The 18,483-nt window shown below is 37.7% G+C and overlaps 1 protein-coding gene across 4 annotated transcripts in view; it reads left to right on the forward strand.

Annotated features, from left to right (window-relative positions):
- Positions 1-18,483, forward strand: part of SLC44A5 (solute carrier family 44 member 5) — a 314,929-nt gene that overhangs the window by 272,575 nt on the left and 23,871 nt on the right. For all 4 annotated transcript variants that reach the window (XM_049616997.1, XM_049616996.1, XM_049616995.1 and 1 more), the window contains 2 exons: positions 7,800-7,912; positions 17,350-17,481. In XM_049616997.1, coding sequence (XP_049472954.1) covers positions 7,800-7,912; positions 17,350-17,481 — 245 coding nt within the window. The remainder of the gene's footprint in view (positions 1-7,799; positions 7,913-17,349; positions 17,482-18,483) is intronic.

Genomic DNA, 18,483 nt, shown 5'->3' on the forward strand with positions numbered 1-18,483 from the left:
TTTGTCTTAAACACAATAATTAGTATCAGTGTTTATCAGCATTTCAGAATATCTCTCCATAGCAGAGAGTATAGTCTATACTTGATAGGAGTTAAACTGGTTCCTCTATTGTCAGACTCAAATATTACTAGATAAGTTACACATTTCTTCTTTATTTTGGGCTTTTCAATTACTATCTGAAAAAAACTATGCATTATGGCAGACCTTCCTGTTCACCTCATTCCCAACACACAGTGAAACCCTATGTAGACACCACTCACACCACTAGGACCTAAATACTCCCTTTATTTCCAACTCTTTTGCTCTCCATCTATCTCATAAATATAAAGCCAAAGACTAATGTGCTGGCCCTTAGTTTATGCAGTTAGAATTTTATGAAGGAATTAAAAACAGAATAGACAGTTATATTTCATTTTTCTCCCTGATCTTTTTGAATATTTGCCTTGGACTATGTCATAGAATAATCCTTCAAACATATTGAATATTTAAGCATTAAATTATCTATTATTTAAAATTTTTTTGATATTTATTTTTGAGAGACAGAGCACGAGTAGGGGAGGGTCAGAGAGACAGAGACACAGAATCTGAAGCAGGCTCAAGGCACAGAGCCCAATGTGGGGCTTGAATTCATGGACCGTGAGATCATGACCTGAGCCAAAGTTGGACACTTAACCGACTGAGCCACCAAGGTGCCCCAAGTGTCTGTGATTTTAAAAGGGCATGGCTTGTATATAGAAAGAATATGCAAGAATATGACCTGAGAAGTTACTTTGATACAATGCTGTCATCTATCCAGTGACAACAATTATTAAGATTTTTTAAAAGATAATACTTGGAAGATGGTGGCATATGAGGATGCTGGCCTCACCTCATCCTGCTGATCACTTAGATTCCACCCACATCTGCCTAAATAACCCAGAAAACCGCCAGAAGACTAGAAGAACGGACTCTCCGGACCCAAGCATAGACAAGAGGCCCACGGAAGAGGGTAGGAAGGGTGGAGAGGAAGTGTGCACCACACGGACTGGCAGGAAGGAGCCGGGACGGTGGAGGAGCAACTCTCCCTGCAAGGCAGAGCTCCCAAGTCTGGCTTGCAAAAGGGGAGGGGTTGGACTGCGTGAGTTCTGACAGCCAGTGGGACTTAACATCTGGAATGTTAAAAGTCAACAGCTCTGCTCTCGGAGAGCAGGGAGGGTGAGAGGACACTGGGAGGGAGAGAGAGCCCTGGAAGACAGAGCTCAGCTTGAACAAAGGTGTTGGCAAGCACCATCTGCCTCTCCCACACCCCAGCCAAAATTCCAAAGGGAACCAGTTCCCATCACCGAACTTGCTTGTACCAGGCAAATGCCCAATGCTGTGCTTCTGTGGATCCAGGCCTCCCACGGGTCTGCTTCCCTCCCGGTGCTGCAGGACCCCTCCCAGAGGGGACCATCAATGGCAAAGGGAGCTAAGCCTGCCCCTCCCGCCCTGTGCACCTTGCAGATCCGCCCTAGCTAATACATCAGATCCCATCGAAGCAGCACCATAAGCCTGGCAGTATGCAATTAGCCCGGACAGGGGCCACACCACTCCACAGTGAGTCCTGCCCCTGGGAGAGGGGAAGATAAGGTACACACCAGTCTGACTATGGCCCCAGCAGTGGGCTGGGGGCAGACATCAGGTCTGACTGCGGCCCCACCCACCAACACAAGTTTCTCTGGAGAGCACAGGGGAAGTGCCCTGCAGTTTGGAGCCACCCCAGGCACTACCCAAAATATCGAAATGGAAGAATTCTTCTCAAAAGAAACTCCAGGAAGTAGCGACAGCTAACGAATTGATCAAAACTGATTTAAGCAATATGATGGAACAAGACTTTAGAATAATAGTCATAAAACTAATCACTGGGCTTGAAAAAAGCATAGAGGACAGCAGAGAATCTATTGCTACAGAGATCAAGGAACTAAAAAATAGTCATGAGGAGTTAAAAAATGATATAAGTGAGGTGCAAAATAAAATGGAGGTGGCCATAGCACAGATGGAAGAGGCAGAGGAGAGAATAGGTGAATTAGAAGATAAAATTATGGAAAAAGAGGAAGCTGAAAAAAGATTAAAAAAATCCAGGTGTATGAGGGGAGAATTAGAGAACTAAGTGATGCAATCAAACAGAACAATATCCGTATCATAGGAATTCCAGAAGAAGAAGAAAGAGAGAAAGGGGCTGAAGGTGTACTTGAACAAATCATAGCTGAAAACTTCCCTTATCTGGGGAAGGAAAAACGCATTGAAATGCAAGAGGCACAGAGAACTCCATTCAGATGTAACTTGAATCCATCTTCTGCACGACATATCATAGTGAAACTGGCAAATTACAAGGATAAAGGGAAAATTGTGAAGCAGCTAGAGATAAACAGGCTCTAAATTACAAAGGTAGACCCATAAGAGTAGTGGCAGACCTATATACTGAAACTTGGCAGGCCAGAAAGGAATGGCAGGAAATCTTCAATGTGATGAACCAAAAAAAAATATGCAGCCGAGAGTCCTTTATCCAGCAAGTCTGTCATTCTGAATAGAAAGGGAGATAAAGGTTTTCCCAAACAAACAAAAACTGAAGGAATTCATCACCACTAAACTAGCCCTACAAGAGATCCTAAGGGGAACTCTGTGAGTCAAATGTTGCAAGGACCACAAAGTAGCAGAGACAGCACTACAAGCATGAAACCTAGAGACATCACAATGACTCTAAACCCATATCTTTCCATAATAACACTGAATGTAAATGGACTAAACGCTCCAACCAAAAGACATAGGCTATCAGAATGGATAAAAAAAACAAGACCCATCTATTTTTTGTCTACAAGAGACTCATTTTGGACCTGAGGACACCTTCAGATTGAAAGTGAGGGGATGGAGAACGATCTATCATGCTACTGGAAGTCAAAAGAAAGCTGGAGTAGCCATACTTATATCAGACAAACTAGACTTTAAATGAAAGGTTGTAACAAGAGATGAAGAAGGGCATGATATAATAATTACAGGGTCTATCCATCAGGAAGAAATAACAATTATAAATGTCTATGCGCCAAATATGGGAGCCCCCAAATATATAAAACAATCACAAACATAAGCAGCCTTATTGATAAGAATGTGATAATTGCAGGGGACTTTAATACTCCACTTACAATGGGTAGATCATCTAGACACAGGATCAATAAAGAAATAAGGGCCCTGAATGATACATTGGATCAGATGGACTTGACAGATATATTTTGAACTCTGCATTCCAAAGCAACAGAATATACTTTCTTGAAACTTGAAATCAACCACAGGAAAAAGTCTGGAAAACCTCCAAAAGCATGGAAGTTAAAGAACACCCTACTAAAGAATGAATGGGTCAACCAGGCAATTATAGAAAAATTTTAAAAATATGCAAACAAATGAAAATGAAAATAGAACATTCCAAATGCTTTGGATGCAGCAAAGGCAGTCCTGAGAGGAAAATACATTGCAATCCAGGCCTATCTCAAGAAACAAGAAAAATCCAAAATATGAAACCTAATAGCATACCTAAAGGAAAGAGAAGCAGAACAGCAAAGACACCCTCAACCCAGCAGAAGAGAAATAATAAAGATCACAGCAGAAAACAATATAGAATCTAAAAAAAAAAACAGTAGAGCAGATCAATGAAACCAAGAGTTGGTTTTTTGAAAAAATAAACAAAATTGATAAATCTCTAGCCAGGCTTCTAAAAAAGAAAAGGGAGAGGACCGAAATAGATAAAATCATGAATGAAAATGGAATTATTACAACCAGTCTCTCAGAAATACAAACAATTATCAGGGAATACTATGAAAAATTATATGCCAAGAAACTGGACAACCTGGAAGAAATGGACAGATTCCTAAGCACCCACACACTTCCAAATCTCAAACAGGAAGAAATAGAAAATTTGAACAGACCCATAACCAGCGAAGAAACTGAATCAGTTATCAAAAACCTCCCAACAGGGGTGCCTGGGTGGCTCAGTCGGTTAAGCATCCGACTGCAGCTCAGGTCATGATCTCACAGTCCATGAGTTCGAGCCCCGCGTCAGGCTCTGTGCTGACAGCTCGGAGCCTGGAGCCTGTTTCGGATTCTGTGTCTCCCTCTCTCTCTCTGCCCCTCCCCTACTCATGCTCTGTCTCATGCTGTGTGTCTCAAAAATAAATAAAAACATTAAAAAAAAAAACCTCCCAACAAATAAGAGTCCATGACCAGATGGCTTCCCTGGGGAATTCTACCAGACATTTAAAGCAGAGATAATACTTATCCTTCTCAAGCTGTTCCACAAAATAGAAAGGGAAGGAAAACTTCCAGACTCATTCTATGAAGCCAACATTACTTTGATTCCCAAACCAGACAGAGACCCAGCAAAAAAAGAGAACTACAAGCCAATATCCCTGATGAATATGGATGCAAAAATTCTCAACAAGGTATTAGTAAATCGAATTCAACAGCATATAAAATGAATTATTCACCATGATCAAGTGGGATTCATTCCTGGGCTGCAGGGCTGGTTTAATATTCACAAATCAACCAATATGATACATCACATTAATGAAGGAAAGGATAAGAACCATATGATCCTGTCAATTGGTGCAGAAAAAGCATTTGACAAAATTCAGCATCCTTTCTTAATAAAAACCCTCGAGAAAGTCTGGATAGAAGGAACATACTTAAACATCATAAAAGCCATTTATGAAAAGCCCACAGCTAATATCATCCTCAATGGGGAAAAATAGAGCTTTTCCCCTGAGATCAGGACCACGACAGGGATGTCCACTCTCACTTCAGTTGTTTAACATAGTGTTGGAAGTGCTAGCATCAGCAATCAGACAACAAAGGGAAATCAAAGACGTCAACATTGGCAAAGATGAAGTCAAGCTTTCACGTTTGCAGATTACATGATACTATACATGAAAACCCAATAGACTCCACCAAAAGTCTGCTTGAACTGATACATGAATTCAGCAAAGTTGCAGGACACAAAATTAATCTACAGAAATCAGTTGCATTCTTATACGCTAATAATGAAGCAACAAAAAGACAAAGAAATGGATCCCATTCACAAATGCACCAAGAATCATAAAATACCTAGGAATAAACCAAACCAAAGATGTAAAAGACCTGTATGCTGAAAACTATAGAAAGCTTATGAAGGAAATTGAAGAAGAGACAAAGAAATGGAAAAACATTCTGTGCTCATGGATTGGAAGAATAAATATTGTTAAAAAATCAATACTACCCAAAGCCATCTACACATTCAATGCAGTCCCAATCAAAATTGCACCAGCATTCTTCTCGAAGCTAGAACAAGCAATCCTAAAATTTGTGTGGAACCACAAAAGACCCCGAATAGCAAAAGTAATTTTGAAGAAGAAGACCAAAGCAGGAGGCATCACAATCCCAGACTTTAGCCTCTACTACAAAGCTGTAAGCATCAAGACAGGATGGTATTGGCACAAAAACAGACACATAGACCAATGGAATAGAAGAGAGACTCCAGAACTGGACCCACAAAAGTATGGCCAATTAATCTTTGACAAAGCAGGAAAGAATATCCAATGGAAAAAAGACAGTCTCTTTAACAAATGGTGCTGGGAAAACTGGGCAGCAACATACAGAAGAATGAAACTAGACCACTTTCTTACACCAGTCACAAAAATAAACTCAAAATGGATACAGGACCTGAATGTGAGACAGGAAACCATCAAAACCCTAGAGGAGAAAGCAGGAAAAATCCTCTCTGACCTAAGCCGCAAGCAGTTTCCTACTTGACACATCTCCAAAAGCAAGGGAATTAAAAGCAAAAATGAACTATTGGGACCTCATGAAGATAAAAAGCTTCTGTGCTCCAAAGGAAACAATCAACAAAACTAAAAGGCAACCAATGGAATGGGAAGTTATTTGCAAATGACATATCAGACAAAGGGCTAGTATCCAAAATCTATAAAGAAGTCACCAAACTCCACACCTGAAAAACAAATAATCCAGTGAAGAAATGGGCAGAAGACATGAATAGACACTTCTCTAAAGAAGACATCCAGATGGCCAACAGGCACATGAAAAGATGCTCAACGTCACTCCTCATCAGGGAAATACAAATCAAAAGCACACTGTGATAACACCTCATGCCAGTGAGAGTGGCTAAAATGAACGAATCAGGGGACTATAGATGCTGGAGAGGATGTGGAGAAACGGGAACCCTCTTGCACTGTTGGTGGGAATGCAAACTGGTGCAGCCACTCTGGAAAATAGTGTGGAGGTTCCTCAAAAAATTCAAAATAGATCTACCCTATGACCCAGCAATAGCACTGCTAGGAATTTACCCAAGGGATACAGGAGTGCTGATGCATAGGGGCACTTGTATCCCAATGTTTATAGCAGCACTTTCAACAATAGCCACATTATGGAAAAGCCTAAATGCCCATCAACTGATGAATGGATAAAGAAATTGTGGTTTATATACACAATGGAATACTACGTGGCAATGAGAAAGAATGAAATATGGCCTTTTGTAGCAACGTGGATGGAACTGGAGAGTGTTATGCTAAGTGTAATAAGTCATACAGAGAAAGACAGATACCAGATGTTTTCACTCTTATGTGGATCCTGAGAAACTTAACAGAAGACCATGGGAGAGGAGAAGGAAAAAAAAAAAAAAGTTAGGGAGAGAGCCAAACCATAAGAGACTCTTAAAAACTGAGAATAAACTGAGGGTTGATGGATGATGGGAGGGAGGGGAAAGTGGGTGATGGGCAGTGAGGAGTGAGGAGGGCACCTGTTGGGATGAGCACTGGGTGTTGTATGGAAACCAATTTAACAATCAATATCATATTTAAAAAAATTCTTAAACAAAAAAAGATAATACTTAGAGACAATGAACTCAATAAATGTAACAAGCTGTGTTTCTATGTTTGGAAACTTAAAAAGAGCATCAGAGTTATCTTTTTAATGGAAGCATCATCCAAATTTCTACTCTTATGAGTTCTGTTTAATGAAAGTAACAAGAGGAACTCAATATGACTATAACCTGGATATATGGGTTGGATGGGGGAGAAGCATCTGTACTAGCTCAAACTCCAGGAAGAAATTAAAACAGAAAAAAAAAATAGTCATGCTGCTGATGGCTTGATAAAGTCGCATGGCCCAGGAGAGACAGAGGCCTTATCATGGCTCCATATAATGACCCATAGATCACTGGGGACCTGAAATATATGTCTGGTGATAGACATCACAAACTATTAGATAATTACACCATAATAGTGACTACAAAATCATGGGTTCAGGAACTATGTGAGGGCAATTATTTTTCTTTTCTGCCCTAAGACTGCTCTCTTGCTTCTAGATAGTTCTGTTACATAAGGTTTCCTCCCATCAGTCAAGAGGTAGACAGAACAGCACAAATTATCACGGATATGTTTTATGACTTAGTCAGATGTGTGGAAGGGAAAAATATGGCATGGGCAGCTGTGGCAGATAGGCCAAAACTGTGGATTGGAGGAATTGTTTTTTTCCTTGAATAATGGTTACTGCCAGACTTCAGCTTAGCCAGGTACACAAAGATTGACTCAGGTATGAAGTTCCTGATGGTCCTACTGTTTCATATAAAAGTCTTAATAGGAACTATTGTTTATGCATTTTAATATTATAAATGTTTCTATAGCTAGGTAAAATAAAGAGAATGATTTTGAATAGAAAAAAAAAGTGTTGTCTTGCTGTTAACATTATGTTATGTTTAGCACACGTGGCCTCCTTTATGTATTGTCTTCTATTTCCTCTAGTGGCCTGATTATCGCCATGTTCCTTAGTTGGATGTTTGTGATACTCCTGAGATACATAGCTGGATTACTCTTCTGGGTCTTCATGGTGGGTGTGATTGGAATTATAGGTTATGGTAAGTATCACTCCTTTTAAAATCACCAAATTTCAAAGTAGTCCTTTTCTTTTCATTATCAATTTATGGCCAGTATCAGTTACCAGAAAGCATTTTACTGGCAGTGAATTGAATTATTCTTTACTCCCCTACCCCTAAAGTGTTAAACTGAGAAAAATTATATTTTGCATATATTATTTCTATAACTTTTATCTTCTTTATCTTGAAAAAAAGTGCTGTCAAATGTTCTACTCTTTTTCCTTACTGACCTTTGGTTTCATGCCTCATAGTTATTAAGAAGGAGATAAAAAGAATACCTTTCAGGCTGATAAAAAATATTTCAGACAACTTATTTTATTCCTTTAAATTTTCTGTCTGGTCATAGGCTAGGTCTGCATAGTTACAGAAGTGTGATCTATTTTTCTCTTCGAACACAATACTTTTAACACAGGTACTGTCACACATTCTAATAATTGGCCCGTACTCCATAATGAGGCATCACCCTCTAGAGTCAAGTATTCTGAATTACACTCTTTGGGTGGAGGGTTACTGTACATAAAGGTTGAAATCTAATGAAAAACTCAGTCACCTCAAAAGCAGTACAGGTACAGTGTGAACACCAAAAAAGGCACTAAAGTCTCTCCCAAGGAACAATATAACACTTATGGCAGTTTCCTTTTAGTCTGCTAATACATATTTGGGTCAATATATGAATATTTGAGATGTTTCTATTCAAGTGATTTCCCCTACAATACCATTTGGATTGACAATGTAGTTTTATGGTAGCAGACACAAAAAATAGCAAAATTCTTATTTTTGTCACTCGAAGAAGAACTTCACACATAACCATATAAAAATGCAGTTGAATCTCCCAGTTCTGTGGTTAGCCTGAATTCTAATCCCAATTCCATAACCTGTAACTAAAGAACTTTGGAAAAGTTTCCTAATGATTGTAAGACCCAATAATGTTCCTTATTCGTAACCTTAGCACAATAATAGTATCTCCATCTTACAAGATTGTGAAGATTAAATGAGACAATGAATATAACGCTCTTAGACCAATACCTGGAAAACAGGAAACACTCAATATGTGTTGGTTTATTGTTACTGTCCTCCTCGTTATCCTCAATTGGTTTCTAGACAGTTGTTACGTCTCTGTAGGTATTCTTTATCTGCTCCTACTGTGCAGCTGCATGTGAAGAGGTGGGTCAGACTGGTGGAGGAATGTAAGAACTGATACCCCTTAATCGAAAAACTCCCAAGAAAGCTTTTTGAATTTTTTTTTTTAACGTTTATTTTATTTTTGAGACAGAGAGAGACAGAGCATGAACAGGGGAGGGGCAGAGAGAGCGGGAGACACAGAATCTGAAACAGGCTCCAGGCTCTGAGCTGTCAGCACAGAGCCCGACGCGGGGCTCGAACTCACGGACCGTGAGATCATGACCTGAGCCGAAGTCGAACGCTTAACCGACCAAGCCACCCAGGCGCCCCCCAAGAAAGCTTTTTGTTTAAAAGTCTTTTTTGTGTGTTTCGCTTAGCGCTCAAAATAAACTCTGCCCTCTACCACTAGAGTCTGGGCATGTGATTCAATCACTTTTATTGTCATCAAGAAGGGAAGGACAATAAAGTCTGGTATTGATTTCACTGACTTGTTTTAGGGAGCAAGAAAAATCCGAGTTTGGCAGTAGTGCCAGTTTGACAGTGGCAAGAGGGAGAAAGATTGTCAATATATCACAAGTGCAGGTGAAATAACCAATTTCAGCTCCCCGTTGACTCCCTAGGTGTAGTGCTAACTCAGCAATTAATGGTGTGGCAAATCAGCTTGAAACCATGCATTGAGTGGGGAAATGTCTAGTGAGACTGAGAAGTATAATATTACATATAACTGACCTCTGCTACTATCTTGGACAACTGACTTTCTCCACATCGTGGGAAACCAACCATTTGCTACTAATAGCCTATTTACGAAGGCAAACAACAATGTGGATGTGTCATACTAAGCAGAGAAAAAGCCAGGCTATTTGTGGGCAAGTGCCCTTAAACATCAGTGGAACAATTCTTACTGACCAGAACAAGTTAAGAGTTACATAGGAGAGACTATATAACTGGGGTTATAAGCATGAATTTGGAGATTGAAAAGGCACAATCCCAGGTTCATTGCATATTAACTGTGTGACCCTCTACAAGTACATAGTCTCTCTAATTTGTCGTGTCTTCAACTACACAATAGGACTCTTGAGTATTTTTTTCTTCAAATTTTTACTTAATTCTAATGAATTAACTAACATACAGTGCAATATTGGTTTCAGGAGTAGAATTCAGTGATTCATCGATTACATACAACACCCAGTGCTCATCATAACAAATGCCCTCCTTAATATCCATCACCCTTCTAGCCCATCCCCCACCCACCTCCCTCCATCAAACCTCAGTTTGTTCTCTATCTTTAATAGTCTCTTATGGTTTGTTCCTTTGCTCTCTGAGAATTTTTTTAAGATTTTTTTAGTGTTTATTTTTGAGAGAGAGAGACAGAGCATGGCAGGGGAGGGGCAGAAAGAGAGAGAGAGAGAGAGAGAGAGAGAGAGACCAAATCTGAAGCGGTCTCCAGGCTCTCAACACAGAGCCTGACATGGGGCTGGAACTCATGAACCATGAGATTATGACCTGAGCCGAAGTCAGACACTTAACCCGCTGAGCCATCCAGGCACCCCAGACTCTGAGTATTTTTTTAAAATAATGTACATATAGTGTTTAGCTGCTTAGCACATAATAATTGCTCAATAAACAATCTTGGTTTACACAGGAATGGATGTTGAATTTTGTCATGTGCTTTTTCTGCATCTATTAAGATGATCCAAACAATTTTTATCTTTTATTTCATTAATTTCATTAATGTGGCACATCACATTTATTGATTTGTGGGCGCTGAACTATCTTTGCATCCCTGGAATAAATCCCACTTGATCATGGTATATGATATTTTTAAAGTATTGTTTAATTCAGTTTGCTAATATTTTGTTGAGGATTTGTGCATCTAAGTTCATCAGGGATATTGGCCAATAATTTTTTTGTGGTGTCCTTGTCTGATTTTGGCATCAGAATAATACTGGCCTTGTAAAATGAGTTTAGAAATGTTTCCTACACTTCCATTTTTTGAAGGAGCTTGAGAAAGATGGTATTAATTCTTCTTTGAATTTTGGTAGAATCTACCCATGAAGCCATCTGGTCCTGGCCTGTTGTTTGTTGGGAGATTTTTGATACCGATTCATTTTTCTTACTAGTTTGGTCTGTTCAGATATTCTGTTTCATCATGTATCCATCTAGGTGGGTTGTATATTTCTAGGAATTTATTCATTTCTTCTAAGTTGTTGAATTTGTTGGCATATAATTTTTCTTAATATAGTTGACACTTGAGAACCATGGGTTTGCACTGCATGGGTACACTTAAATGAAAATTTTTAAAAAATCTTTATTTTTGAGAGAGAGAGAGAGAGAGAGAGAGAGAGGGAGGGAGAGGAGGAGAGGGGGGGGGAGAGAGAGAGAGAGAGAGAGAGAGAGAGAGAGAGAGAGAATATGAGTGGGGGAGGGGCAGAGGGTTAGGGGGAGAGAATCCCAAGCAGGCTCCACAATGTCAGCATGGAGCCTGAGGCAGGGCTCGAAGTCACTAACAGTGAGATCATGACCTGATCCAAAATCAATAGCTAGATGCTCAACCAACTGAGCCACACTGTGGCCCTCGGTTTTATATATGTGTATACATATATAAAAAAAACCTAGGTGCCCTCAGGTTTTATATATGTGTATACACACACACACACACACACACACACACACACACACACATATACAGTACTATAAACATATTTTCTTTTCCTTATGATTTTCTTTTTTTTTAACTTATTTATTTTGAGGGAGAGAGACAAAGTATGTATACACAAGCAGGGGAGGGGCAGAGAGAGAACGAGAGAGAAAATCCCAAATAGGCTGTCAGTGCAGAGCCTGATGCATGGCTTGAACCCACAGACCATGAGATCATGACTGGAGCCAAAATCAAGAGTCAGATACTTCACTGAGCCACCCAGGTGCCCCTCCTTACAATTTTCTTCATAATATTACTTTCCCTAGCTTACTTTATTATAAGAATATAGTACATAGTATATATAGCATACTAAATACTAAATGTTAATATTTAGTATTAACTGCTAATGGTATTAGTAAGGCTTCTGGTCAACTCTGGGATTTTAGTAGTTGAGTTTTGGGGGAGCCATGGCTTTTTGACTGCATCAGGGGTAGGCACCCCTAACCTTCATGTTGCTTAAGGATCTACTGTAGTCTTCTATGATCCTTTGTATTTCTTTGATATCAGTGATAACCTCTCCTCTTTCATTTCTGATTTTATTTATTTGAGTCCTCTCTTTTTTTGTTGGTGAGTCTAGCTAATACTTGTCCAGTTTGCTTATCTTTTCAAAGATCCAGCTCTCAGTTTCATTGATCTTCTATCTTTTTAGTTTCTATCACATTTATTTCTGCTCTAATCTTTTTTTTTCCCTTCTAACTTTGGGCTTCCTTTATTCTTTTTCTAGTTCCTTGAGTTCTAAAGTTAGGTTGTTTGAGACTTTTCTTGCTTCTTGAGATAAGCTGTGTCCTTATGAACTTCCCTCTTAGAACTGATTTTGCTGTATCCCACAAATTTTGGTATGTTATTTCTCCATTTTCATTTGTCTCAAGTACTTTTTATTCACCTTTTGATTTCTTCTTGGACCTATTGGTTGTTCAGTAGCATGTTGTTTAATCTCCACATATTTGTGAATTTTCCAGTTTTCCTCATGTAATTAATTTCTAGTTTCATACCACTGTGGCCAGAGAAGATGATCGATATAATTTCAGTTCTTTTAAATTTATTAAGATTTGTTTTGTGGTCTAACATATGATCTATCCTTGAAAATGTTCCATGTGCACTTGAGAAGAATGTGTATTGTGTTGTTTTGGATGGAATAGTCTGTTTATATCTGTTAAGTCCACCTGATCTAACATGTTGTTTAAAGCTGATGTTTCCTTACTGATTTTCTGTCTGGGAAATCTATCCATTTACAATCGCATTTAAAATTGCATCAGAAAAATAAAATACCTAGGAATAAATTTAACCAAGGAGGTTAAATACCTATGTATTGAAAACTACAAGACATTAATAAATAGATTAGAGAAGATACAAATAAATGGAAAGATATTCTGTGCTCATGGATTAGGAGAATAAATATTGTTGAGATCTGCATAATACCCAAAGTAATCTACAGATTTGTTGCAATTCCTATCAAAATTCCAATTACACTTTTAAAAGAAGTAGAACAAATAATCCTAAAATTTGTATGGAACCACAAAAAAATCCCCACAAAACCCAAAAAGTCAAAGCAGTCTTGAGAAAAGAGAACCAAACTGGAGGCATAATGTACCCTGGTTTCAAGCTATATTACAGAGCTATAGTAATTTTAAAAGTATGGTATTGGCATAAAAACAGACACATAGATCAGTGGAACAGAATAGAGAGCCCCAAAATAAGCCCACTCGTATATGGTCAGTTAATTTATGACAAAGGAGCCAAGATATACAATGGGAAAGGACAGTCTCTTCAACAAATTGTGTTGGAAAAACTGGACTACTTTCTTACACCTATATACAAAAATTTACTCAAAATGAATCTAAAGACTTGAATATAAGACCTGAAACCATAAAATTCCAGAAGAAAACAAAGGCAGTAAGCTCATTGACACAGGTCTTAGCAATGATTTTTGTTAACAGGATGTAAAAATCAAAAGCAATAAAAGCAAAAATAAATAAGTGAACCTACATAATCTAAAAAGATTCTACACAGCAAAGTAATCCCTCAACAAAATGAAAAAGCAACCTATTGAATGGGAGAAAATATTTGCAAATCAGATATCTGATAAGGGGGCTAATATAAAGGACTCACAAAACTCAGTAGCCAAAAAACCAAAAACAAAACAAACAAAACAAAATAAACAACAACAACAACAACAACAACAAAATTGTTTAAAAATGGCTGGAAGAGCTGACTAGACATTTTCCCAAAGAAGGTATACAGATGGCCAGCAGCTACATGGGAAGGTACTCAACATCGTTAATCATCAGGGAAATGCACATCAAAACCACAATAAGATAATACTTCACACATATTAGCAAAAAGAGAAGAAATAAGTGTTGGAAAGATGTAGAGCTAAAGGAACCCTTCTGCACAAGTTGGGAGGAAATGTAAATTGGTTCAGCCACCATGGAAAACAGTATGGAGATGCTTAAAAAAAATTAAAAATAGAACTACCATATGATTCAGCAATTCCGCATGTGGGTATTTACCTGAAGAAGATGAAAGCACCAACTCAAAAAGACATATGCATCTCCATGTTCATTGCAGCATTATTTACAATAGCTAAGATAGGAAACAACCTAAGTGTCCAACAATGGATGAATGGATAAAGAAATTGTTAAAAAAAAATGGATAAAAAAGAATGAAATATTGCCATTGCAACAACATAGATGAATCTGGAGGCTATTAAGTAAGTCTGAGAAAGACCAATACCACATGATTTTATGTATATATGGAATCTAAAAAACCAAACAAGCACAGAAACATACCCATAAATAGAACAAATTGGTAGTTGCCAGAAGTGAGGGAAGTGGGAAGATGGATGAAATCAGGGAAAGAAATTAAGAGGTACAAACTTCAAGTTATAAAGTAAGCCATGGGGATGCAAAGTACAGCACTGGGAATACAGTCAATAAAATTGTAATAACTATACGATGACAGATGGTAACTATACTTGCCATAGTAAACATTTTGTCATGTATAGAATTATTGAATCCCTACACCTGAAACTAATGTTATGTTGTAGGTGAACTACATTTTAATTAAAACTTAAAAATATAAAATTAAAAAAACAAGCTTGTACATACAGAGAACAGATGATATTTGCCAGAGGTGGAAGGTGGGGATGGTGGAGGGTGGAAAAAATTGGTGAAAGGAATATAAATTTATTTTAAATCATTAACCAAAAGAGACCTGCAGTTGCCATAATAGATTTTAGAATAAAAAGCATTATTATAGCTAGAAAGGATTGAATTTGCTTAAAAGATATACCAATTCTAAACATATATGCATCTAATGAAATAGATTCAAGATTCATAAACCATAAGGATAAATAAATCATAAAAAACTTGTATAAGTTATGAATCTCCCTTGGGAGATCTCTTCTTATTTTTTTATTAAGTTTATTTCTTTGGGAGAAACAGGACAGTGAAAGTAGGGGAGGGGCAGAGAGAGATGGAGAGAGAGAATCCCAAGAAGGCTCTGCACTGCCAGCATAGAACCCGATGTGGGGCTTGAACTCACGAAACTGAGATCATGACCTGAGCTGAAACTGAAAGCCAGACGCTTAACCGACTGAGCCATTCAGGTGCCCCAACTCTTGAGCGATTTCAACACATCTTTTTCTTACAACAAAAGAATAATCACAAAATTCAGAATAATTGTTCTTTGGCAGGGAGAGGCAGGGAGAGGATGAGATCTCAGAAGACAAAAATTTATTTTGCTTAATTAGAGCAAAATTAAGATTATAAAATCTTAAACTAGGTGATGCATCTATATGTGTTCATTTGACTACATAATTTTGTATGTATCAGATATTCCAAAAACATTTTTAAAGGAATTTTTTTTAATGTTTATTTATTTTTGAGAGACAGAGAGAGACAGCACGAGCGGGAGAGGGCAGAGAGAGAGAGGGAGACCCAGAATATGAAGCAGGCTCCAGGCTCTGAGCTGTCAGCACAGAGCCTGATACGGGGCTCAAACTCACCAGCGGTGAGATCATGACCTGAGCTGAAGTCGGACACTCAACCAACTGAGCCACCCAGGCGCCCCTCATTTTTAAAGGAATTTTTAAAAATTTTTTTAATGTTTATTTATTTTTGAAATAGAGACACAGCATGAACGGGGGAGGGTCAGAGAGAGAGGGAGACACAGAATCTGAAACAGGCTCCAGGCTCTGAGCAGTCAGCACAGAGCCCGACGCGGGGCTTGAACTCACGGACCGCGAGATCATGACCTGAGCCGAAGGCGGACGCTCAACCGACTGAGCCACCCAGGCGCCCAAGGAATTTTTAAAAATACACTGGGAAAGCAGGACCAGAAAGAGATTTGTCTTATATCTCTTTGAGAAACAAATGTCCATTCTAGTCTAGTCTTGCCTCTCTCCATGGACCTCACCCTCTTTCTTACCTGATATCTAGAAAACAACCTGTTAGTTTACAGTTGGGGTTTAAAAGGAAGTTTTCCTCATGGGTGCCTGGGTGGCTCAGTCAGGGAAGCAACTGACTTGATTTCGCCTCGGGTCATGATCTCATGGTTTGTGGGATTGAGCACCACATCGAGCTCTGCACTGACAGTGCAAAGCCTACTTGGCATTCTCTCTCTCCCTTACTCTCTGTCCCTCCCCTGCTTGCGTGTACTCTCTCTCTAAATAAATAAATAAATAAACTTTATTTTTTTTAAAGCAGTTTTTCCTATTATTGCCTGGACATTTCCAATGGACCTAATCCATACTCATTGGTCATAAAAATAAACTCATTAACTCTATTTTTTTATTCCCAATTTATCTACACTATGTAAAAAGTCATTATACAGTCTGAAATACAGTGTCTTGGGGAAATCTAGTCAGTCCATATTTGCTTTGCCTGGATACAATCTTTGATAAGACTATGCGTTAGATAATTCTATCAAGACATGACTTCACCTAAAATTTTTAATTCAAAAGCACTCCTTTTTCAACTTAAATCTTTTTTAAAAATTTGCTTTTTAAATAGATTGTATTATTTATGTGCTTCAAACTTCAAAAGGTATAAAGTTTATACAGTGAAATTTGCCTTCTCGTTTTACTCCTTGGTCAGTAAGTTTCCTTCTCTGGAAGTAAAAAATGTATTTCTGTGTATCCTTCCAGAGATACTTTATGTGTACACAAGAAAGTATATATAAAGATTGTTCTACTTCTTATATGAATTACAGCACACTTTTTATGTCATTTTGTGCCTTGTTGTTTTCACTTAACAAAATATCTCAGTGATCATTGAATATCAGTACACTTTCTCTTCTTTATATAAAAAGATAGTATTCTACTATACAAATATACCATAATTTACTTAGCCAGTCCCTGTCGATGGACACTGAGGTTGTTTCTAGTCAAAAGGACATATAAAGCCAGATGTTGCCACAGTGAGCCAGGCAAATACTGGTAACATTTATTTGAATACAACAGCACATTTAGAATATTAGGTTCACATAAAATGTTTACTCTGTAAATATGAATCTTGCCTTTGTAGATATGTGTGATGTGTATAGTTTATATTTCAGAAAATAACATTTTATATTAGTCTGTTTTTCTTTTCTTTTCAAGGAATAGGCCACTGTTACCAGGAATACTGCAATCTTCAGGGACAGCCAAATTCTCATCTAACTGTGTATGACATCGGGATTCAGACTGATATAAGCATGTACTTTCAACTGAAACAAACATGGTTCACATTTAGTGAGTGGATTTTAAAAACTGGTTTTGTTAAAGTTTTAATAATGAAGGGAAATCTTTTTTTTTTTTTTTTTGCCTAAAGGAAATCTTGGGTTGGTGTAACCTGTTAAATATACTTATCACTAATGTCATAAAAGTAAATGTGTCTATGATTTTACTAGCTACAGTAAATGGAAAAGTCATTGAGGGAAATTTATTATATAATCTAAGGAAATATTACCTTACAATGATCTCATGCTATTTGCCTTCAACTTAAAATGTTTTGGATGTGGATGTTTATAGCCATTAACTTGATATCCAAGAAAGGTGTTTTGAAAGGAAAAAAAGTTGGATTTTTCAAATTTGTTTTAAAAACAGAAAAAAAAACATTTTTTTTTCATAGCAAGACTTTTAAACTATTATAGGAATTGTAATAATAACTAACAAAATGAATTTACATTTTTGAAGTGTTCAGATTATTGAATTAGTTAAGGGTAAATTAAAAAAATTTTTACAGCAAGATGATTTCAGAGATCACTTTTATATTCCTAGAATGGTTTTTATCATATTCTTTCCACTTCACGGAGATTAATATTCTTTACTCAAGATTTAAAAATAATCTCTATTTACATGTTGCTTTAAAAGAAACTCTTCATATTATTTAAGTTAGAGCACCAGGCAAAGCATATTCCAAGAGGCCTGGTAAGAAACCCAGAGAGAGCCTCAGAGGGGAGTAATATCTTGATGGGGGCATCATAGGTCCAGGGGCCCCATCCCCATAATGTGAAAACTTGCTTTTGTCACTTCACCCGGAAGTCATCAGGTTTTCAAGGACAGGCCCATATCATGTCACCAGCCTTCCATTTTAGTTGTTTACACTAATAGGATACTCTTCCTGACCAGAATGCATACATATTCCATCTAGGACACTGCTTTCCTGGGATCAAGGCATGTGAGCAACAAAATTAATAATGAGAAGTTTTTTTTTTTGTTTTTTGTTTTTTGTTTTTTTTTTTTTTTTTTTTT

Source organism: Panthera uncia, assembly GCF_023721935.1.
Source record: "Panthera uncia isolate 11264 chromosome C1 unlocalized genomic scaffold, Puncia_PCG_1.0 HiC_scaffold_4, whole genome shotgun sequence".
NCBI classification, from domain to species: domain Eukaryota; kingdom Metazoa; phylum Chordata; class Mammalia; order Carnivora; family Felidae; genus Panthera; species Panthera uncia.